This window comes from Girardinichthys multiradiatus, chromosome 3 (assembly GCF_021462225.1).
Source record: "Girardinichthys multiradiatus isolate DD_20200921_A chromosome 3, DD_fGirMul_XY1, whole genome shotgun sequence".
NCBI classification, from domain to species: Eukaryota; Metazoa; Chordata; class Actinopteri; order Cyprinodontiformes; family Goodeidae; genus Girardinichthys; species Girardinichthys multiradiatus.
This window is the reverse complement of record NC_061796.1, coordinates 47,033,860-47,051,390: the sequence shown is the minus strand read 5'-3', so window position 1 is coordinate 47,051,390 and position 17,531 is coordinate 47,033,860. Positions and strand designations below refer to the sequence as shown.

At 41.7% G+C, this 17,531-nt stretch overlaps 1 protein-coding gene across 5 annotated transcripts in view; it reads left to right on the top strand.

The window, feature by feature from the left end:
- scn1ba (sodium channel, voltage-gated, type I, beta a) overlaps positions 1-14,954 on the top strand; it is a 22,214-nt gene extending 7,260 nt beyond the window's left edge. For 3 of the 5 annotated variants that reach the window (XM_047361466.1, XM_047361465.1, XM_047361464.1), the window contains 5 exons: positions 4,952-5,118; positions 11,743-11,980; positions 13,535-13,676; positions 13,859-13,930; positions 14,444-14,954. In XM_047361466.1, the coding sequence (XP_047217422.1) occupies positions 4,952-5,118; positions 11,743-11,980; positions 13,535-13,676; positions 13,859-13,925 (614 nt within the window). In that variant the 3' untranslated portion in view covers positions 13,926-13,930; positions 14,444-14,954. Of the gene's footprint in view, positions 1-1,862; positions 4,433-4,951; positions 5,119-11,742; positions 11,981-13,534; positions 13,677-13,858; positions 13,931-14,443 lie in introns of those variants that run through there. The other 2 variants (XM_047361467.1, XM_047361468.1) reach the window with 2 other exon arrangements.
- Positions 14,955-17,531: the final 2,577 nt, after the last annotated feature.

Genomic DNA, 17,531 nt, shown 5'->3' with positions numbered 1-17,531 from the left:
CCTGTTTAAACATCTAAGACGTCCCTCAGGAACTGTCTCTGGACATCATTGCCTTGATTTACCAACTGGTGAACAATAATTCATCTTCAGAAAAAATGAAGCCAAACCTAACTAAAACATTTGGTCTCTAATTGATTTATGATTTTTCTAGAAACACGAGAACAGCTCAGTGACTCTTCTGACTCTTAACTTCCTGTTTTGGTCTCACTGGAACAAACTGCAGCATTGAATGATATGAGGAGATGCAGGAAGACATTTTTCAGATTGGGACAGTGGGAGGGCTCTGTGGGAATAAAAGAAAGAAGCACAGAGTGCGTCATTGTTCCTCTTCTTCAAGTGGAAAGTCTTTTGCTCTTTTGAAGTCAGGGGAAATGTCATGGATCCTTGGCATTTCCCCAGGTTGTGCACATCCTCAGTACGCGTCTATGTGTACGACAGCAGAGCCATGGAAACAGATGTTGTCGCTTCAGAAACAAAACCCAGCCTTTTGTGTCTCCTGAAGCTCCAGAGGATGGTCTTTTCTGCAGCTGAGGGACATTTTAGACCTCAGGGCTAAACAGCTGCTGATGTGAGGGATTATAACCAGCCAGCACCCAGTCAGGAAAAAAATCCTAATCTGCTGCTTCTGGAACTTCCTTTGCATAATCCCAAACCTCAGATTGCAGATTGCACAGCGGATTTGCTGCGCTGTTGCTGTGTGTCCTGCTGCTGTTAAAGTGAATCACTGTCGAGTTCGCCTGGAGAGTCTGAATGTGTTGATTCTGCACTTCTGATGGGAATGTTTTCTTTGTGTTGGTCTGCATGTTTGTATCCCTTCACTCTGTCTTTTCACCGTCTTCTTTTCCTGCAGCCAATCAGCAGCAGCTCTGGTTATGTTGAAGAACTCAGCCTTAATCATAACAGATGATAGATAGTCCTTATTGTCCCATAGGGATAATCTTTTGCAGATGCCTCTTCTTCTGTCCTGTGAGATGCGTTGCACAGAAAAACTTTTCTCTCTGAGGTGATATAGTCTAGATATGACATAACAACTGGGGAACAGCACAGACACAATCAGAGGGAGAAATGTCTACCAGAAATATGAACAGATTGAACGTTCTGCAGCTTCAGCCTCTCCATCTACAGCAGCATCCATCTTTGCTTCAGGATGTTACAGAATCAGAATCTGTAAAAGCTCACTAACCCTCCATCGTGATTAACAAATCCAGCTGGTCAGCTCAAATCTCACTGGATCCTCGCCGTCCAGCGCCAAACCTGACTCGGACCACCCACTTTGACCTCAGTGACACGGATGGAGACGAAATGGAAATATCTTTTTTTTCTTTTAACTACAGTTCTACAGTTTCTGAAAGGAAAATCCACTTCAGACAGCTAGAGAAGCCTGATAAAACCTGAAATAAAATGGTTTGATGTTTGGTGCGTACTGGTGTCACAGAGGTCCATAACGGACCCACATCATTATGTGACGTCCTGAGGAACCCCAACATGGTGGAGATCTATACATTGCAACAGTTCATCCTCATGCAAAGCAACCAGGTGACCCCAAATGAACCTCATCATGTGCAGAAGATGCTGATGTCTGATGAATCTTTTAGGAATCATCTGACTCTGCTGACCATCACTTTCTGCTCAGATGCTCCAACAACTGCCGGTAGAAACTGTTGCACAGCTCTTAACTACTAATGTATCTGCTGCTGTTTTATCATCTGTTACTTACAGTTTGGAAAATAAGTTTTATATAGTCAGTCATTTTCTATTATTCCATAGTGGGTCGTGGGGGAGCTGGTGCCTATCTCCAGCAGTCTATGGGCGAGAGGCGAGGTCCACCCTGGACAGGTCGCCAGTCCATCGCAGGGCAACACACAAACAACCATACACACACTCATTCATACACCTAAGGGCAATTTAGAGAGACCAATTAACCTAACAGGCATGTCTTTGGACTGTGGGAGGAAGTTTTAAATAAATTACCTGTTTTATTTTCTATCAATAACTCTGTTCATTTTTAGACCTCTCTCCTTCTCTGGGATGTGGAGTCATGAGTTTTCTCAACCACATTATCTTGAGTTTCTAGCATCTACCAGAGAGTTTTTAGTGAAATAGTGTAAACGACATTTAGAGGCTACATCTCAAAGCGCAGGATTAAACAATAGAAGCTGTGTTTAGCACCAACCATCTGCCAGCCTCTCTGAACACAGGAATATGAAACTATTTGCTTGGTTAAAATAATGCAGCTCTCCCTGCGTGACAGTTTCATGTTTAGCTTTGAGCCTGATGAGTCCTGTAACCAAACTTCTCCTTTCTTCCTGTTTGCTGTGGTGTCAGAGTGTCTCCTCTGTCTGTATTTCAAGTTTTTCTCCAAACAAACCTTTTCCTCCTCTCTATCTCCTGGTGTCACGGAGCATCTCACAGTCTCTCCATGTTGATGTCTAACCTGAGTGTTTGTTGCTCTGCCATGAAGTTTCACAGGAGCACCAGTTGACGAATGTCTTTCGTTGACCTCTGGCAGCTGAGGATTTACACTGACAGCTGGAGCAGCTTACAGCGGCCTGTAATTAACACGAACAATCGGGTCCCATTTGTAAGAGCTAGGGAGCTAATTGCAGCAGAGATAAAGCTGAAACACATGAAATAACTGCATCGCTCCTCTGCTTCCTGTGAATTAGAGCGTTTGTTCTCAGAGGAGGGTTAAAAACAGGAAGTATTTATAGTTGTGCCTTTTGCCTGGGGTCTGTTTGGTGCTCTGCTGATCTGCCAAGCAGATAACCTGAAAACCAGAGAAGCTGACCTCAGATCAGCTGTGGCTCCAGGTGAAAACAGTTCCTTACCTGTGTGATGCAGCTGAGCTCTGTTGGACACAAACAAATCGGAAAAAGGTGGTTAGTTTGAGTTAAAATGCTCCACATTTTAGGAAAAGATTGTTTTTCTTTGTTAAATGGGGTTGTGTGGGATATTTCTGAGCTTTCAACATCTTCCCTGCAGTCTGGAGTTGTTCCTTATCTATGATGCCCCATTAATACTGAATCAAGACCACACAATAATAATGATACGAAAATCAGCCAGAATTTGAATCATGGGGTCTTCATACAGTTTTGACAAGGTCCTACAGGATCTTGGATGTTCTTCACAGGGTCTTGGGTAGTTTTGGATGGTCCATCCAAAGTCTTGTAGGGATCTTGAAAGTTCTTTAAGAGGTCATAGCAAGGTCTTAGATATGTCTTAGATAGTCTATTCAAAGTGTTATTGAAATCCTAGATGGTCTTCATGGTAAGGTCTGGTCAAGGTCTTGAATGGCTTTTCCAAAGCTTTAATGAGATCTTGGATAGTCTTTATATAATCTTGGTGAGGTCTTAGTTGTGGATAGTCTATCCATAGTCACTTTGAGATTTTGGATGTTTTTTATAGGGTCTTGATGATTTCTTGGAGAGGTCTTGGATGGTCTATGCAAAGTCTTATTGAGATCATTAATGGTCTTTATGTGGTCTTGGTGAGGTCTTAGCAAGGTCTTGGATGGTCTTGATATGGTCTCAATAAGGTCTTCTAGTGTTTAAACATGCACAGACACAGAGAAGGTCTGGCATTGTATTTATCAACAAGGAGGAGGTGAAATTCTTCTCAGATGTGTGACCTGCAGATACTCTTCATCTGCAGAAGGTAGTTTTCAGGCCTAAAATTTAAATTGTTGTCCTTCATTCATCTTGATTTTAGCATATTTTGAGGCTCCCAGGGTTAAATACAAAGACTGGACTAAACAAGAGGGATAAAGCAGTCAAATATTACAGGAAAGTGACTCTTCAGAAGAACAGTTAGGTTTGGTTTAAAATTTTTGTTTGTTACTTTAGCGATTATCTGTCTTAATCTCTGTAAAGCTTTGAGTTCGGTTCATTTTAGATGGTAGAAATTCACTCTGACTGGCTGTTAGCTTGACTCCAGCTTGACTACTTTTTACTGCAGGTTGGATATTGACAGCTCAGCACTAATCCACAAAAACCCACTTCACAATAAACCATCAGTTTGCCTTATCTCGTGTACTCCTAATATTCTCTTTTCCTCCTTTTCCTCTGCAGCCAGCCTTTGACCTCTTCCTTCTCTCCCATCCTCACATTCTTGTCTTTGCAAACATTGTCCTTTCTTTCCTCCATCATTCCTCCCCTTCACGTTCCTCTGCAGTCATTGACTGTTACCATCAGAGCTAAAGTGCTGCTACTTAAAACTCCACAGACTTTGCTGGTTTTGTCAGCGTTGATCTGACTTGGAGTTGTATGTTTCCTGTCCTCTCCATTCACCCCCTTCCGTTCATCTTGCGATTCAAAATGAAAGCCCCCCAACCCCCTGAGGTGAAAGTTGAGCGTAGCACATCTTTGGCTGAGAGCGATGCTGAGGCCTCAGTGGAAACTGCAAGGTGCAGTTTGAGACAGGTGTGGAGTTACAGGTGTGTTACTCCTGGCCGATCACGAGTATGTGTCATGATAATAATTGGCATATATAGACTTATTCTTCTATATATGATGTGAGCTCTAGTTGGCGACTGACAGAATGCAAGAAACAGCTCACTAACTCACTGCAACCTCTTTATTTCCCCTCAGTTTCATATTTTTTAAGAGAAAATAACAGCAGAACGAAAATCCTAATTTTTCTAACACCAAAGTGAAGCGATGAGTGGAAATAAAAACACTGCAAGAAAAAAAAGAACAAAAAAATATCACGCATGCATTGAGCATTGAAAGCAAGCACGCAAAAACTAAAGTTGCAGCAGCTCATGTTGTTTTCTAAGTACTGATTAGACAGTTTGTTTGCAAGTACTGAGAAAACATCACAGCTCTTCCTGGAGGCACGGGGAAAAGAGACTGACGGCCACCCACGGCTCTCCTCTCTGACCCGCTGACCTACAACCGAGCAAACTGCAGAAAACTGACAACAACTCATTTATATTTACTTTGTTGCTCTGCAGCGACTCTTTGCCACGGAGCCTGTGTGGAGGTGGACTCGGATACCGAGGCCATGGCTAGCGAGGGCTTCAAACTGGGATGCATCTCCTGTAAGAAGAGAAGTGAAGTGCCCTCTGTGGCGGTCGTCAACTGGTTCTTCAAGGGTTCGGACGAGGTGGATTACTCTCCTGTAAGTGGTGAAAAGATCCAGTTCAAAAAGATCCATGAAATGTGATCACTCTGCAGGGGAAAGCTGTATCGCTGCTCTCATACCTGTAGAAAATATAAAGGCAGGTTAAGCGTTATTGTCCTCTCAGACATAAAAATAAAAGACGAAAACAAAAAAACAACAACTTTTTCTTATGGACTGCAGCTAGGGTCTGTTTCTGTTAAGCTGCCAGCAGTTGCTGGGCTGGTTGCTTTGTGGCAGTGACCCACTAGTGATCACATGTGCCACCAGTGAATTTGGCCAATTATATAAATGGTATTTACAGGAATCCTCCAGATTCCTGTAAATACCATTTATATAATTGTAAAGGAAGATCTGCAGGAAGTACAGAAGATAGGCTGAAAGTAAAGTAGATCTGCAGGAAGTACAGAAGATCTGCAGGAAGTAAAGTAGATCTGCAGGAAGTACAGAAGATCTGCTGAAAGTAAAGTAGATCTGCAAGAAGTACAGAAGATCTGCTGAAAGTAAAGTAGATCTGCAGGAAGTACAGAAGATCTGCAGGAAGTACAGAGGATCAGCAGGAAGTACAGAAGATCTGCTGAAAGTAAAGTAGATCTGCAGGAAGTACAGAAGATCTTCTGAAAGTAAAGTAGATCTGCAGGAAGTAAAGTAGATCTGCAGGAGGTACAGAAGATCTGCAGGAAGTACAGACGATCTGCAGGAAGTACAGAAGATCTGCTGAAAGTAAAGTAGATCTGCAGGAAGTACAGAAGATCTGCTGAAAGTAAAGTAGATCTGCAGGAAGTACAGAAGATCTGCAGGAAGTACAGAGGATCTGCAGGAAGTACAGAAGATCTGCTGAAAGTAAAGTAGATCTGCAGGAAGTACAGAAGATCTTCTGAAAGTAAAGTAGATCTGCAGGAAGTAAAGTAGATCTGCAGGAAGTACAGAAGATCTGCAGGAAGTACAGAGGATCTGCAGGAAGTACAGTAGATCTGCAGGAAGTACAGAAGATCTGCAGGAAGTACAGAGGATCTGCAGGAAGTACAGAAGATCTGCTGAAAGTAAAGTAGATCTGCAGAAAGTACAGAAGATCTTCTGAAAGTAAAGTAGATCTGCAGGAAGTACAGTAGATCTGCAGGAAGTACAGAAGATCTGCAGGAAGTACAGAAGATCTGCAGGAAGTAAAGTAGATCTGCAGGAAGTACAGAAGATCTGCTGAAAGTAAAGTAGATCTGCAGGAAGTACAGAAGATCTGCAGGAAGTACAGAGGATCTGCAGGAAATACAGAAGATCTGCTGAAAGTAAAGTTGATCTGCAGGAAGTACAGAAGATCTTCTGAAAGTAAAGTAGATCTGCAGGAAGTAAAGTAGATCTGCAGGAAGTACAGAAGATCTGCAGGAAGTACAGAAGATCTGCAGGAAGTACAGTAGATCTGCAGGAAGTACAGAAGATCTGCAGGAAGTACAGAGGATCTGCAGGAAGTACAGAAGATCTGCTGAAAGTAAAGTAGATCTGCAGAAAGTACAGAAGATCTTCTGAAAGTAAAGTAGATCTGCAGGAAGTACAGTAGATCTGCAGGAAGTACAGAAGATCTGCAGGAAATACAGAACAGCTGCTGAAAGTAAAGTAGATCTGCAGGAAGTACAGTAGATCTGAAGGAAGTACAGTAGATCTGAAAGAAGTAAAGTAGATCTGCAGGAAGTACAGTAGATCTGCAGGAAGTACAGAAGATCTTCTGAAAGTAAAGTAGATCTGCAGGAAGTAAAGTAGATCTGCAGGAAGTACAGTAGATCTGCAGGAAGTAAAGTAGATCTGCAGGAAGTACAGAAGATCTGCAGGAAATACAGAAGAGTTGCTGAAAGTAAAGTAGATCTGCAGGAAGTACAGTAGATCTGAAGGAAGTACAGAAGGTCTGCAGGAAGTACAGAAGATCTGCAGGAAGTACAGTAGATCTTCTGAAAGTAAAGTAGATTTGCAGGAAGTACAGTAGATCTGCAGGAAGTACAGAAGATCTGCAGGAAATACAGAAGATCTGCAGAAAATACAGAAGATCTGCTGAAAGTAAAGTAGATCTGCAGGAAGTACAGTAGATCTGCTGGAAGTACAGTAGATCTGCATGAAGTACAGAAGATCTGCAGGAAGTACAGAGGTTCTGCTGAAGGTACAGTAGATTTGCAGGAAGTACAGTAGATCTGCAGGAAGTAAAGTAGATCTGCAGGAAGTAAAGTAGATCTGCAGGAAGTACAGAAGATCTGCAGGAAGTACAGAAGTTCTGCTGAAGGTACAGTAGATTTGCAGGAAGTACAGTAGATCTGCAGGAAGTAAAGTAGATCTGCAGGAAGTAAAGTAGATCTGCAGAAAGTACAGAAGATCTTTTGAAAGTAAAGTAGATCTGCAGGAAGTACAGTAGATCTGCAGGAAGTAAAGTAGATCTGCAAGAAGTAAAGTAGATCTGCAGAAAGTACAGAAGATCTTCTGAAAGTAAAGTAGATCTGCAGGAAGTACAGTAGATCTGAAGGAAGTACAGAAGATCTGCAGGAAGTACAGAAGATCTGCAGGAAGTACAGTAGATCTTCTGAAAGTAAAGTAGATCTGCAGGAAGTAAAGTTGATCTGCAGGAAATACAAAAGATCTTCTGAAAGTAAAGTAGATCTGCAGGAAGTAAAGTAGATCTGCAGGAAGTACAGTAGATCTGCAGGAAGTACAGCAGATCTTCTGAAAGTAAAGTAGATCTGCAGGAAGTAAAGTTGATCTGCAGGAAATACAGAAGATCTGCTGAAAGTAAAGTAGATCTGCAGGAAGTACAGTAGATCTGCAGGAAGTACAGAAGATCTGCTGGAAGTACAGTAGATTTGCAGGAAGTACAGTAGATCTTCTGAAAGTAAAGTAGATCTGCAGGAAGTAAAGTAGATCTGTAGGAAGTACAGAAGATCTGCAGGAAATACAGAAGAGCTGCTGAAAGTAAAGTAGATCTGCAGGAAGTACAGTAGATCTGAAGGAAGTACAGAAGATCTGCAGGAAGTACAGAAGATCTGCAGGAAATACAGAAGAGCTGCTGAAAGTAAAGTAGATCTGCAGGAAGTACAGTAGATCTGAAGGAAGTACAGTAGATCTGAAAGAAGTAAAGTAGATCTGCAGGAAGTACAGTAGATCTGCAGGAAGTACAGAAGATCTTCTGAAAGTAAAGTAGATCTGCAGGAAGTAAAGTAGATCTGCAGGAAGTACAGTAGATCTGCAGGAAGTAAAGTAGATCTGCAGGAAGTACAGAAGATCTGCAGGAAATACAGAAGAGCTGCTGAAAGTAAAGTAGATCTGCAGGAAGTACAGTAGATCTGAAGGAAGTACAGAAGATCTGCAGGAAGTACAGAAGATCTGCAGGAAGTACAGTAGATCTTCTGAAACTAAAGTAGATTTGCAGGAAATACTGAAGATCTGCTGAAAGTAAAGTAGATTTGCAGGAAGTACAGTAGATCTGCAGGAAGTACAGAAGATCTGCAGGAAATACAGAAGATCTGCAGAAAATACAGAAGATCTGCTGAAAGTAAAGTAGATCTGCAGGAAGTACAGTAGATCTGCTGGAAGTACAGTAGATCTGCATGAAGTACAGAAGATCTGCAGGAAGTACAGAGGTTCTGCTGAAGGTACAGTAGATTTGCAGGAAGTACAGTAGATCTGCAGGAAGTAAAGTAGATCTGCAGGAAGTAAAGTAGATCTGCAGGAAGTACAGAAGATCTGCAGGAAGTACAGAAGTTCTGCTGAAGGTACAGTAGATTTGCAGGAAGTACAGTAGATCTGCAGGAAGTAAAGTAGATCTGCAGGAAGTAAAGTAGATCTGCAGAAAGTACAGAAGATCTTCTGAAAGTAAAGTAGATCTGCAGGAAGTACAGTAGATCTGCAGGAAGTAAAGTAGATCTGCAAGAAGTAAAGTAGATCTGCAGAAAGTACAGAAGATCTTCTGAAAGTAAAGTAGATCTGCAGGAAGTACAGTAGATCTGAAGGAAGTACAGAAGATCTGCAGGAAGTACAGAAGATCTGCAGGAAGTACAGTAGATCTTCTGAAAGTAAAGTAGATCTGCAGGAAGTAAAGTTGATCTGCAGGAAATACAAAAGATCTTCTGAAAGTAAAGTAGATCTGCAGGAAGTAAAGTAGATCTGCAGGAAGTACAGTAGATCTGCAGGAAGTACAGCAGATCTTCTGAAAGTAAAGTAGATCTGCAGGAAGTAAAGTTGATCTGCAGGAAATACAGAAGATCTGCTGAAAGTAAAGTAGATATGCAGGAAGTACAGTAGATCTGCAGGAAGTACAGAAGATCTGCTGGAAGTACAGTAGATTTGCAGGAAGTACAGTAGATCTTCTGAAAGTAAAGTAGATCTGCAGGAAGTAAAGTAGATCTGTAGGAAGTACAGAAGATCTGCAGGAAATACAGAAGAGCTGCTGAAAGTAAAGTAGATCTGCAGGAAGTACAGTAGATCTGAAGGAAGTACAGAAGATCTGCAGGAAGTACAGAAGATCTGCAGGAAGTACAGTAGATCTTCTGAAAGTAAAGTAGATCTGCAGGAAGTAAAGTTGATCTGCAGGAAATACAAAAGATCTGCTGAAAGTAAAGTAGATCTGCAGGAAGTACAGTAGATCTGCAGGAAGTACAGTAGATCTTCTGAAAGTAAAGTAGATCTGCAGGAAGTAAAGTTGATCTGCAGGAAATACAGAAGATCTGCTGAAAGTAAAGTAGATCTGCAGGAAGTACAGTAGATCTGCAGGAAGTACAGAAGATCTGCTGAAAGTACAGTAGATTTGCAGGAAGTACAGTAGATCTTCTGAAAGTAAAGTAGATCTGCGGGAAGTAAAGTAGATCTGCAGGAAATACAGAAGATCTGCAGGAAATACTGAAGATCTGCTGAAAGTAAAGTAGATTTGCAGGAAGTACAGTAGATCTGCAGGAAGTACAGTCGATCTGCAGGAAGTACAGAAGATCTGCAGGAAATACAGAAGATCTGCTGAAAGTAAAGTAGATCTGCATGAAGTACAGAAGATCTGCAGGAAGTACAGAAGTTCTGCTGAAGGTACAGTAGATTTGCAGGAAGTACAGTAGATCTGCAGGAAGTACAGTAGATCTGCAGGAAGTAAAGTAGATCTGCAGGAAGTACAGTAGATCTGCAGGAAGTAAAGTAGATCTGCAGGAAGTACAGTAGATCTGCAGGAAGTACAGAAGGTCTGCAGGACTCGGAGCTACAGCGTCCTTCGGCAAAGTTATTGGTAACGCTGCAACTGATTCTTTAAAACCCAGTTTGTGTCTTTTAAAAACAAAAACATGGAGATTCTAAACAGGAGCATCAGGTGCGCCACGGGTCCAGTTGTTTTAAACAGCTTTTTATTTAGCACTGCAGCGTCATTATTTTGTACAAGCTGTGAGGAGAAACAAACACCTCATGTTTGGTGTTTGCTCTGATGTAAAAACGGGACAAAGACAACGACATGAAAATGCTCCGTGCAAGGCTGGGATTCAGGAGTCTCCACATCCAGTCGGTAGCAGCAAACCATTAAAGAGATTGAACTCCTACTTTTCTATCTTTCTGCAGCAGTTTCCGTGCTGCAGTGTAAGCATTGGCTGAATCCTGAACCGGGTCAGCAGAAGGTGATTCAGATTCAGATTTGTCTGTAAAATATTGCTGCAGCTGAAAACATTGTCAGCATTTCTGCTCATTAGAAATATTATACTTATTGCTCTTTCTTGGTTTCACTGATTGCTGCTGAAAACAGTGTGCACATTCATTTGAATGAATTCATATGAAACAGTGAATATTCATTTCCACATGAACCCAAAAGTCCAGAAAGACAATTTCTGTAAAATTAGATTTATTTATTTATTTTCTGTTTCCAAAAGGAAATTTTCTGTCATATTGAAATATCCTCCAGTGACCACTAGGGGAGCTGCTGCCCCATGACACACCTACAGAAGTTTGCCTGGAGCAAATTGAACAAGAGCAGGTTTTAGGCTCAGTGCATGGTGTAGAGGTAGAATGTCCACATCATACACAGAGGCCCTGAGTCCTCGGTTCAGGCGTCTGGGGTTCGATTCCCAACCTTGGGACCTTTGCTGCATGTTTTCCCCTTTCTCTCTACCTATTTCCTGTCTATTTATACTGTGATGAAATGTCACTAGTGCCACAAAAATAGTTTGGTTCACTAGAACAGAAAGAAATCTTGAAAAATGTTCAGCTTGTTAAAGTCCACAAGAAAAGCAGCTGTGCAAAGCAACATCATCACGGATTCCATTATTTCCAGGAATCTGAAGGATTTATGTTTGGCCTTCCTTCTGAAGTAGACATCTTTTCTCTAGAAAAGAACGGCCATCCACTCCATGGTTTTACTCACCGCAGGAGGCAAAGCAGGAGTCAAAGCAGGAGGCTTCAGATTCTGCATCCAGTGACTCAGCAGGAAAGTGCAGCAGTTGAGCAGCTTGGCTGACTCACAGAGCAGCAGCAGGAGGAGAAAAGTGAAATGCAACCATAACAAATTCATACAATGAGAGGTTAAGTTCTGCAATCAGAGGGAAAATGCCTGGCTCCTCAGTGTTATGAATGGTTCCTTACAGATGAGTTTCCATCTCACAGCTCCTGTCTTCATTCTGCTTCATGTTTCAGCTGTACACGTATGAAAACAAACAGGGCGAGGTCCTGGACCCTCGCTTCTACGAGCGTCTGGACTGGAACGGCAGCAAACAGACCCTGGACCTGCAGGACGGCTCCATCTACATCCTCAATGTGACCTACAACGACACGGGAACCTACGTGTGCACCTTCGAACGCACACTCATGTACTCCAACTACGAGTTTCAAATCAACACCACCAAGCTGATCCACCTCAACGTGGTGCCAAAACGTAAGAACTAAGGCTTAGCTGAGTCTGATTTACATGTCAGGATCTGACTTATTGCTGGGAGAACAAACACGTTCATATTTATCCTGTAGCTCCAAATCCACCATTAAAGTGGAACCCTCTGCCACCAGAGCCTGCAGGTTTCCAGCTTCTAGGGTCAGAAAAACAACAGTTTTATCATTTTCTGTCCCTTTCTGATGACATTTAGCAAAATAATTCAATAAAATCTGAGCAAAGCAGTTTGTTTTTTAAACCATTTTATATTTTTAGTGCGCATTTCGACATTTCATTTCAGAAAAAGGTTGATGGAAACAACAAATGCTTCTCAGGTTTTCTGGAGACGATGGTCTCCTGATGTTGAACTTGTTGGTGTTTTAAATTGTTTGTTGTACCAAACTGTAAACTGATATCACAGAAGATTACAGCAGCATGTCCCAGATCAGCCCGATCTGCCTTCTTCCTGCAGGAGCTGAGAGCAGCTGTGCATGAACCTATTCATCTGTTGGTCAAATATCGTCCTCTGCTCATAGAGATGCAACAGGAGGAACAACAGCTTCTGCAAACATTGCAGGAGTCCAAATATTTGCAGAGCTGCTGTGATGTTTGCAGATGTGGTTTTTAAATTAGCTCATTGTAAAGAAATAAAGGCCAGGAAAGCAAACAGCAGCCGTTTGCTTTCAGGCACAGATTTATATTTTTATTGTTAGGTATTGAAGTTATAAATGGTAGATTCGTTGAGGAACAGCTCCAGTCAGATGTTTCCATCCGACTCATCAGGGACCTAAAAACATTACATAATGAACGATTTATAAGCATTAAACTGCAGTGGTTTACAAAAACAAGCTTTAGATGCAAAGGTTTGAATTTAGTTTGGATTTTAGTCTGAAAACGGCTGTGATGTGACACGGAGAACATTTCTCTTAGTCGCTCTTTAAAATGGGAAAGACAGGAGAACATGACACTCCAGGATGTTTGTCTACATAGGCCAGGAGATCACCAGGTCACCTCCACATTAGTTGTTGTCCATAGCTTCAGAAATAAACACTGCAGGTGGGTCTGGAAAAAAGCAAAGGATGAATATGTGGAAAGACATGCCCACTGTTAGGTAGGGTAGAACATCTGTGATGCTGTGGGCCTGTTTCTCTTCCAAAAACATTGGGATCCTTATTTCTTAATGTGGGATTTATTTCCCTACTAAACAAACTGACTTAAATTAGGGGCTTTTAACATGTTACCATGACTCAGAGAACAGTCCTCTGGATGATCACCATCTTCCTCAACATCATCATCATCATCGTTGTAGTAGTTCTTTATTCTGCCTCTTGTGTGTTTTTTTTTCCTGCCAAATATGAAATTATTTCTTCCATCCGACAGGTTAACTGTAGCTGTTGTAGGACACAAGGAGAGATGAGTGATGATAGGCTGGACATGAAATCATGAATTACGATTCACTCTAATAAAAGATGCATGACCTGAGCATCCCTGGTTCCCTTTCTGGTTCAGATGAAAGCATCAGAACCAGTCTGTCTCAGCTCCTCTCCCTCTGTGTCGCTGCAGTAACCAGAAGCATGGCGTCCATCCTGTCGGAGGTGATGATGTACGTCTCCATCATCGGGCTGCAGCTCTGGCTGGTTGTCGAGATGATTTACTGCTACAGGAAGATCTCAGTGGCTGGAGAAGAAGCTCTGAGGGAAAGCGAGTGAGTAACAGCCGGCCTCTCCTCCACACCCGGATCCAGATCCTGCTGGGTGGACCAAATGTCCTGACATCCTCCTCCTGCTTGCTGTTCCCCTCCTGCAGAAACACCCAAGCTGTGTCAGTCTGTCCCTTTGAAAACAACAGCATGTTCTGCTCTGATCTTTGCTGTTTCTGTTCCTGCAGGGCCGAGTATTTAGCTGTAGCTTCGGAAAGTAAAGATAACTGTGCAGGTGTCCAAGTTGCAGAATAACCTGGGTAGGTCTGTTCTCTAACGGGTTTTTCTTCATGGTTCTGTGTTTCTGCTCTGATCATCTACTCTGGTTCTGTCACCTTTCTTCACATCTTTGGAGGAGAGATAAATTAAGAACGAGTTGCCTTGTGGTGAAAAACAGTTCAGGTCAGAACCAGTTGAAGAAAGCAAAGAATAGATGATTAAATTATTTATGTTCATTAATCAAAAAAATGAAAGTAAATAAATTTGGATCAATACAACAAAGAAGAAGAATGAGTAATATGTTCATCACTTAACTCATTTCAGTTTATTAAATAATTCCTAAAAGATATTTACAAGTTATTTTGTGGATTTAAAGGTGTAAATATGGTAATTTCATTCTTTATTAGAAAGTTTTACTGTGTCATAAATCTTTCTTATGGTCTATGATTTTACTTTGTTTCATCCTGATTATAAATACTATATGAATACTGTCTCTTTAACATTTCTACAAAAAATGAAGTAGCGGCAGTTTTCTTCTGCTTTTTTTATTGTAGGTTGCAGAAAAATCCAAAACATCATCCCTGAGGAACTCCGATCCAGGAAGCTTTGAAAATCTGACTCTGCTGAAAAGGACTGAGCTGCGCTTCGACAGGAGGAACCAAACGAAGCATCTGGTTCCACAGGAGGAGAGCTGAGCTGTAAATAGGCCTGTAAACACATACAGTTTTCCACTGTGTTATCCATATATGCATGCTGAGGAACACATCTGATCTCTAATGTTCTGTCACTTCTCCTTATTAACCAGTCTTTAGGTTTAACTCGCTGTTGTGCAAATTTAAAGAAAGCAGCTGAGTATCCTGCAGAGAATCAAACAGTGGACATTCTAACTATAATTTAAAAAAAGGAATTATAGTTAAAATATTGCATTAATTCTGCATGTTTGATAACCTGAACTCAACAAAATGCAGAAACCATTCCTGCCTTCCAGGCTTCAACTCTTCCCACCAACGCTGTGACTATTCCCAACTATTAAAGCTGTTCTAACTGAGGATATGAAGCCATGAAGAGTTTCAGGAGTTCTTTGCTCACATTTTTTCAACACTTACGTTCAGTAGTACGGGAGTGTATTCATCACATCTGTTGTGGTTTCTGGTACTGATCCGTCTGACCTCAGTCCACCTTCCCACTGTGTGATGGTCCATCCATGATTCCTCCTCTCAGGTTAACATCAGGCTTATCTTCTGCACAATAAAGGTTGTGACTCTGCATTGTAGAGCTGGACTGAGGTTCTCTGAAGTAATCCCGGCTCCATTGGGTTCTACCAGCGGGTGGTCGATGATGATTCTTGATGCAGGACCATTTGAGGGATCAGATCATGGCTGTTCCCTGATATTCCTCCAGATTTCCTGATAGATTGAAGACGTTCTGCACTGCAGAAGGCGCAACATGCAGGTTCTTCCCATCTTACTGTGGGGAGCTTTGGTTTTAATCAGTCCAATCATTTTATTTCCGTTTGTTTTCAAACAGGAGATCCTCTGAACATCTTTGCTCCAAAAAAAACTCAGCTCTGCTTTGATGCTCCTTTAGGACCAAATCAGGCTTAAACTTGTCTGTTAAACATTAAGGTTTTATGTATGTGTTGCAGTGGGTTTATCAGGACAGTTTTCACTGGTTGTTGACTGCATGATGATCCAGAAGTGCTGTAAGAAGCAGAGTTTTGCCTTCCACCAAATATAATTCAATTCAATTCAAAAATACTTTATTAATCCCAAAGGGAAATTAAATGTTGTTGTAGCTCATTATGAAGGTTTCTTCAAAGAGTCGTTGTAGATGCTGATGGCTGTGGGCAGGAAGGATCTCCTGTAGCGTCTCTTACAGCAGATCTGAAGAAGCCTCTGACTGAAGACACTCTGTTGTTGTAGGACAGTCTCATGAAGAGGATGATCAGGGTTCTCCATAATGTTCTTCATTTTATAAAGAATCCGTCTTTCCACAATGATCTCCAGAGGTTCCAGAGGAGTCTCCAGAACAGAACCAGCCTTTTTTATCAGCTTGTTGAGCTTTTTTAAGTCCCTGGCTCTGATGCTGCTTCCCCAGCAGATGATGGAGAATAAATCAGACTCTCCACAACAGACTTATAGAAGACTTATAGAATTATAATCTGTGATTTCTTTAAACTGGCTTCAACTGTTACACAGTAAAACACTTTACTGGTCTACGTTAGAGAAGAGCGACTCAAAAGTGAAGTATGATTTCTAAATGGTTTATATTTCTCATACATGTAGAAAGTTTCCTCTGGTGTCAGAGATTCCTCAAACTTCAAATCAGTCGTTTATATGAAGTCTCAGATGATTTGTCTCCTTTCAGCTCCATAAGCAGGATCAGGTGTTCCTACAGCACAGTAATCTGAGACATCTGGACTGTGTTCTGATCTCTGAGAGAAGAATCAGAACAGAACTAAGACCCTGCAGCACATTTACATAAGGTCCATATCCAAACTCTCACATTTCAATGTTGCTGAAGCACATTTCCCACATTTTAAAGGGAAAACTGTGAAATGTGTTTATTTTTGAAATTGGACTCCAGCAGAACGATTTATTTGTTTACCTCGAACAGGAAATCAGTTCTTGCTCCTGTAAATGTATTAATGAGACCAGAACCAGTGTTAAAGTTCTGAAACAAACATGTTTCTCCCTCTTCCTGGGAGCTCAAAGAGCAACAATCAGACACAGAAACGTTTAAACCTTTGAGCTCAGAAGGAAACTGCTGCTGAAAGTGTGACTTCCTGAAAACCTTCACTGGACCATCCCAGCAGAACCTAAGGGCTTAGTGTTTTCCTGTAATCTCACTGCCGTGCAGCAAATGCACCACTAAACAAGTCCAGTGTTCCCCAGAGAAGGAAACCAGACAGAAAAAGATCAGAGGTGAAGCCTTGCTGCAGAAAATGATGGTTTTTTTAAATGTTTTATATTGAATTCAGCTCCAGGAGCTTCTCCTCCAACCAGCCTGGGGTGAACACTAGGGGGGCAGCAAAGCACTGCTCATCTCTGTGTCCCAGTGACACTTCAGAGCTTTAAGCTGAACCAGAACAACTGCATGCTGTTGGACAGTGTACTGAGGGCATGGTGTGGGAACTTAAAGGTGCATGTATGATGGGGAGGATATTGGAGAACGGACCGAGTGTATTCCAGCATAAGGTGGTAGCAATAAAGTATGAGCAAGTGTCTACCGGTCTCCAGTCTCCATACATAACAGAAGCTATCTACGAAAACAGTACAAACAGAACCCAGTGAAAGCTTTCTGATGTGATTTCATCATTTGTCCTTTTCTTTCCTGCACACCTGAAGCTGCTTCTGTTTTTTCTGCCTGGTAACAAAAAAACTGCAGATTATCTCCATGTGTAGCCGTGCAAATGTTGCTTGTGCACAATAAAAAAATGCAGTGAAACAAAAGTCTCACAGTTAAGTTCTGAGTCCTTCTTTGGTTCTGAATCTGGATAGGATGGAGAAGTCTGGGACTGATCCTCAGAGTCTCTCAGAGAGCTCCTAACTTAGCCTAAAAAGTCCTGCGAAGGTCTCCTAGCTTGAGAGTGATTCAGTTCTGTGCTGAGAGGGACTCTGAGTAAGGAGGCAACAGAACTTC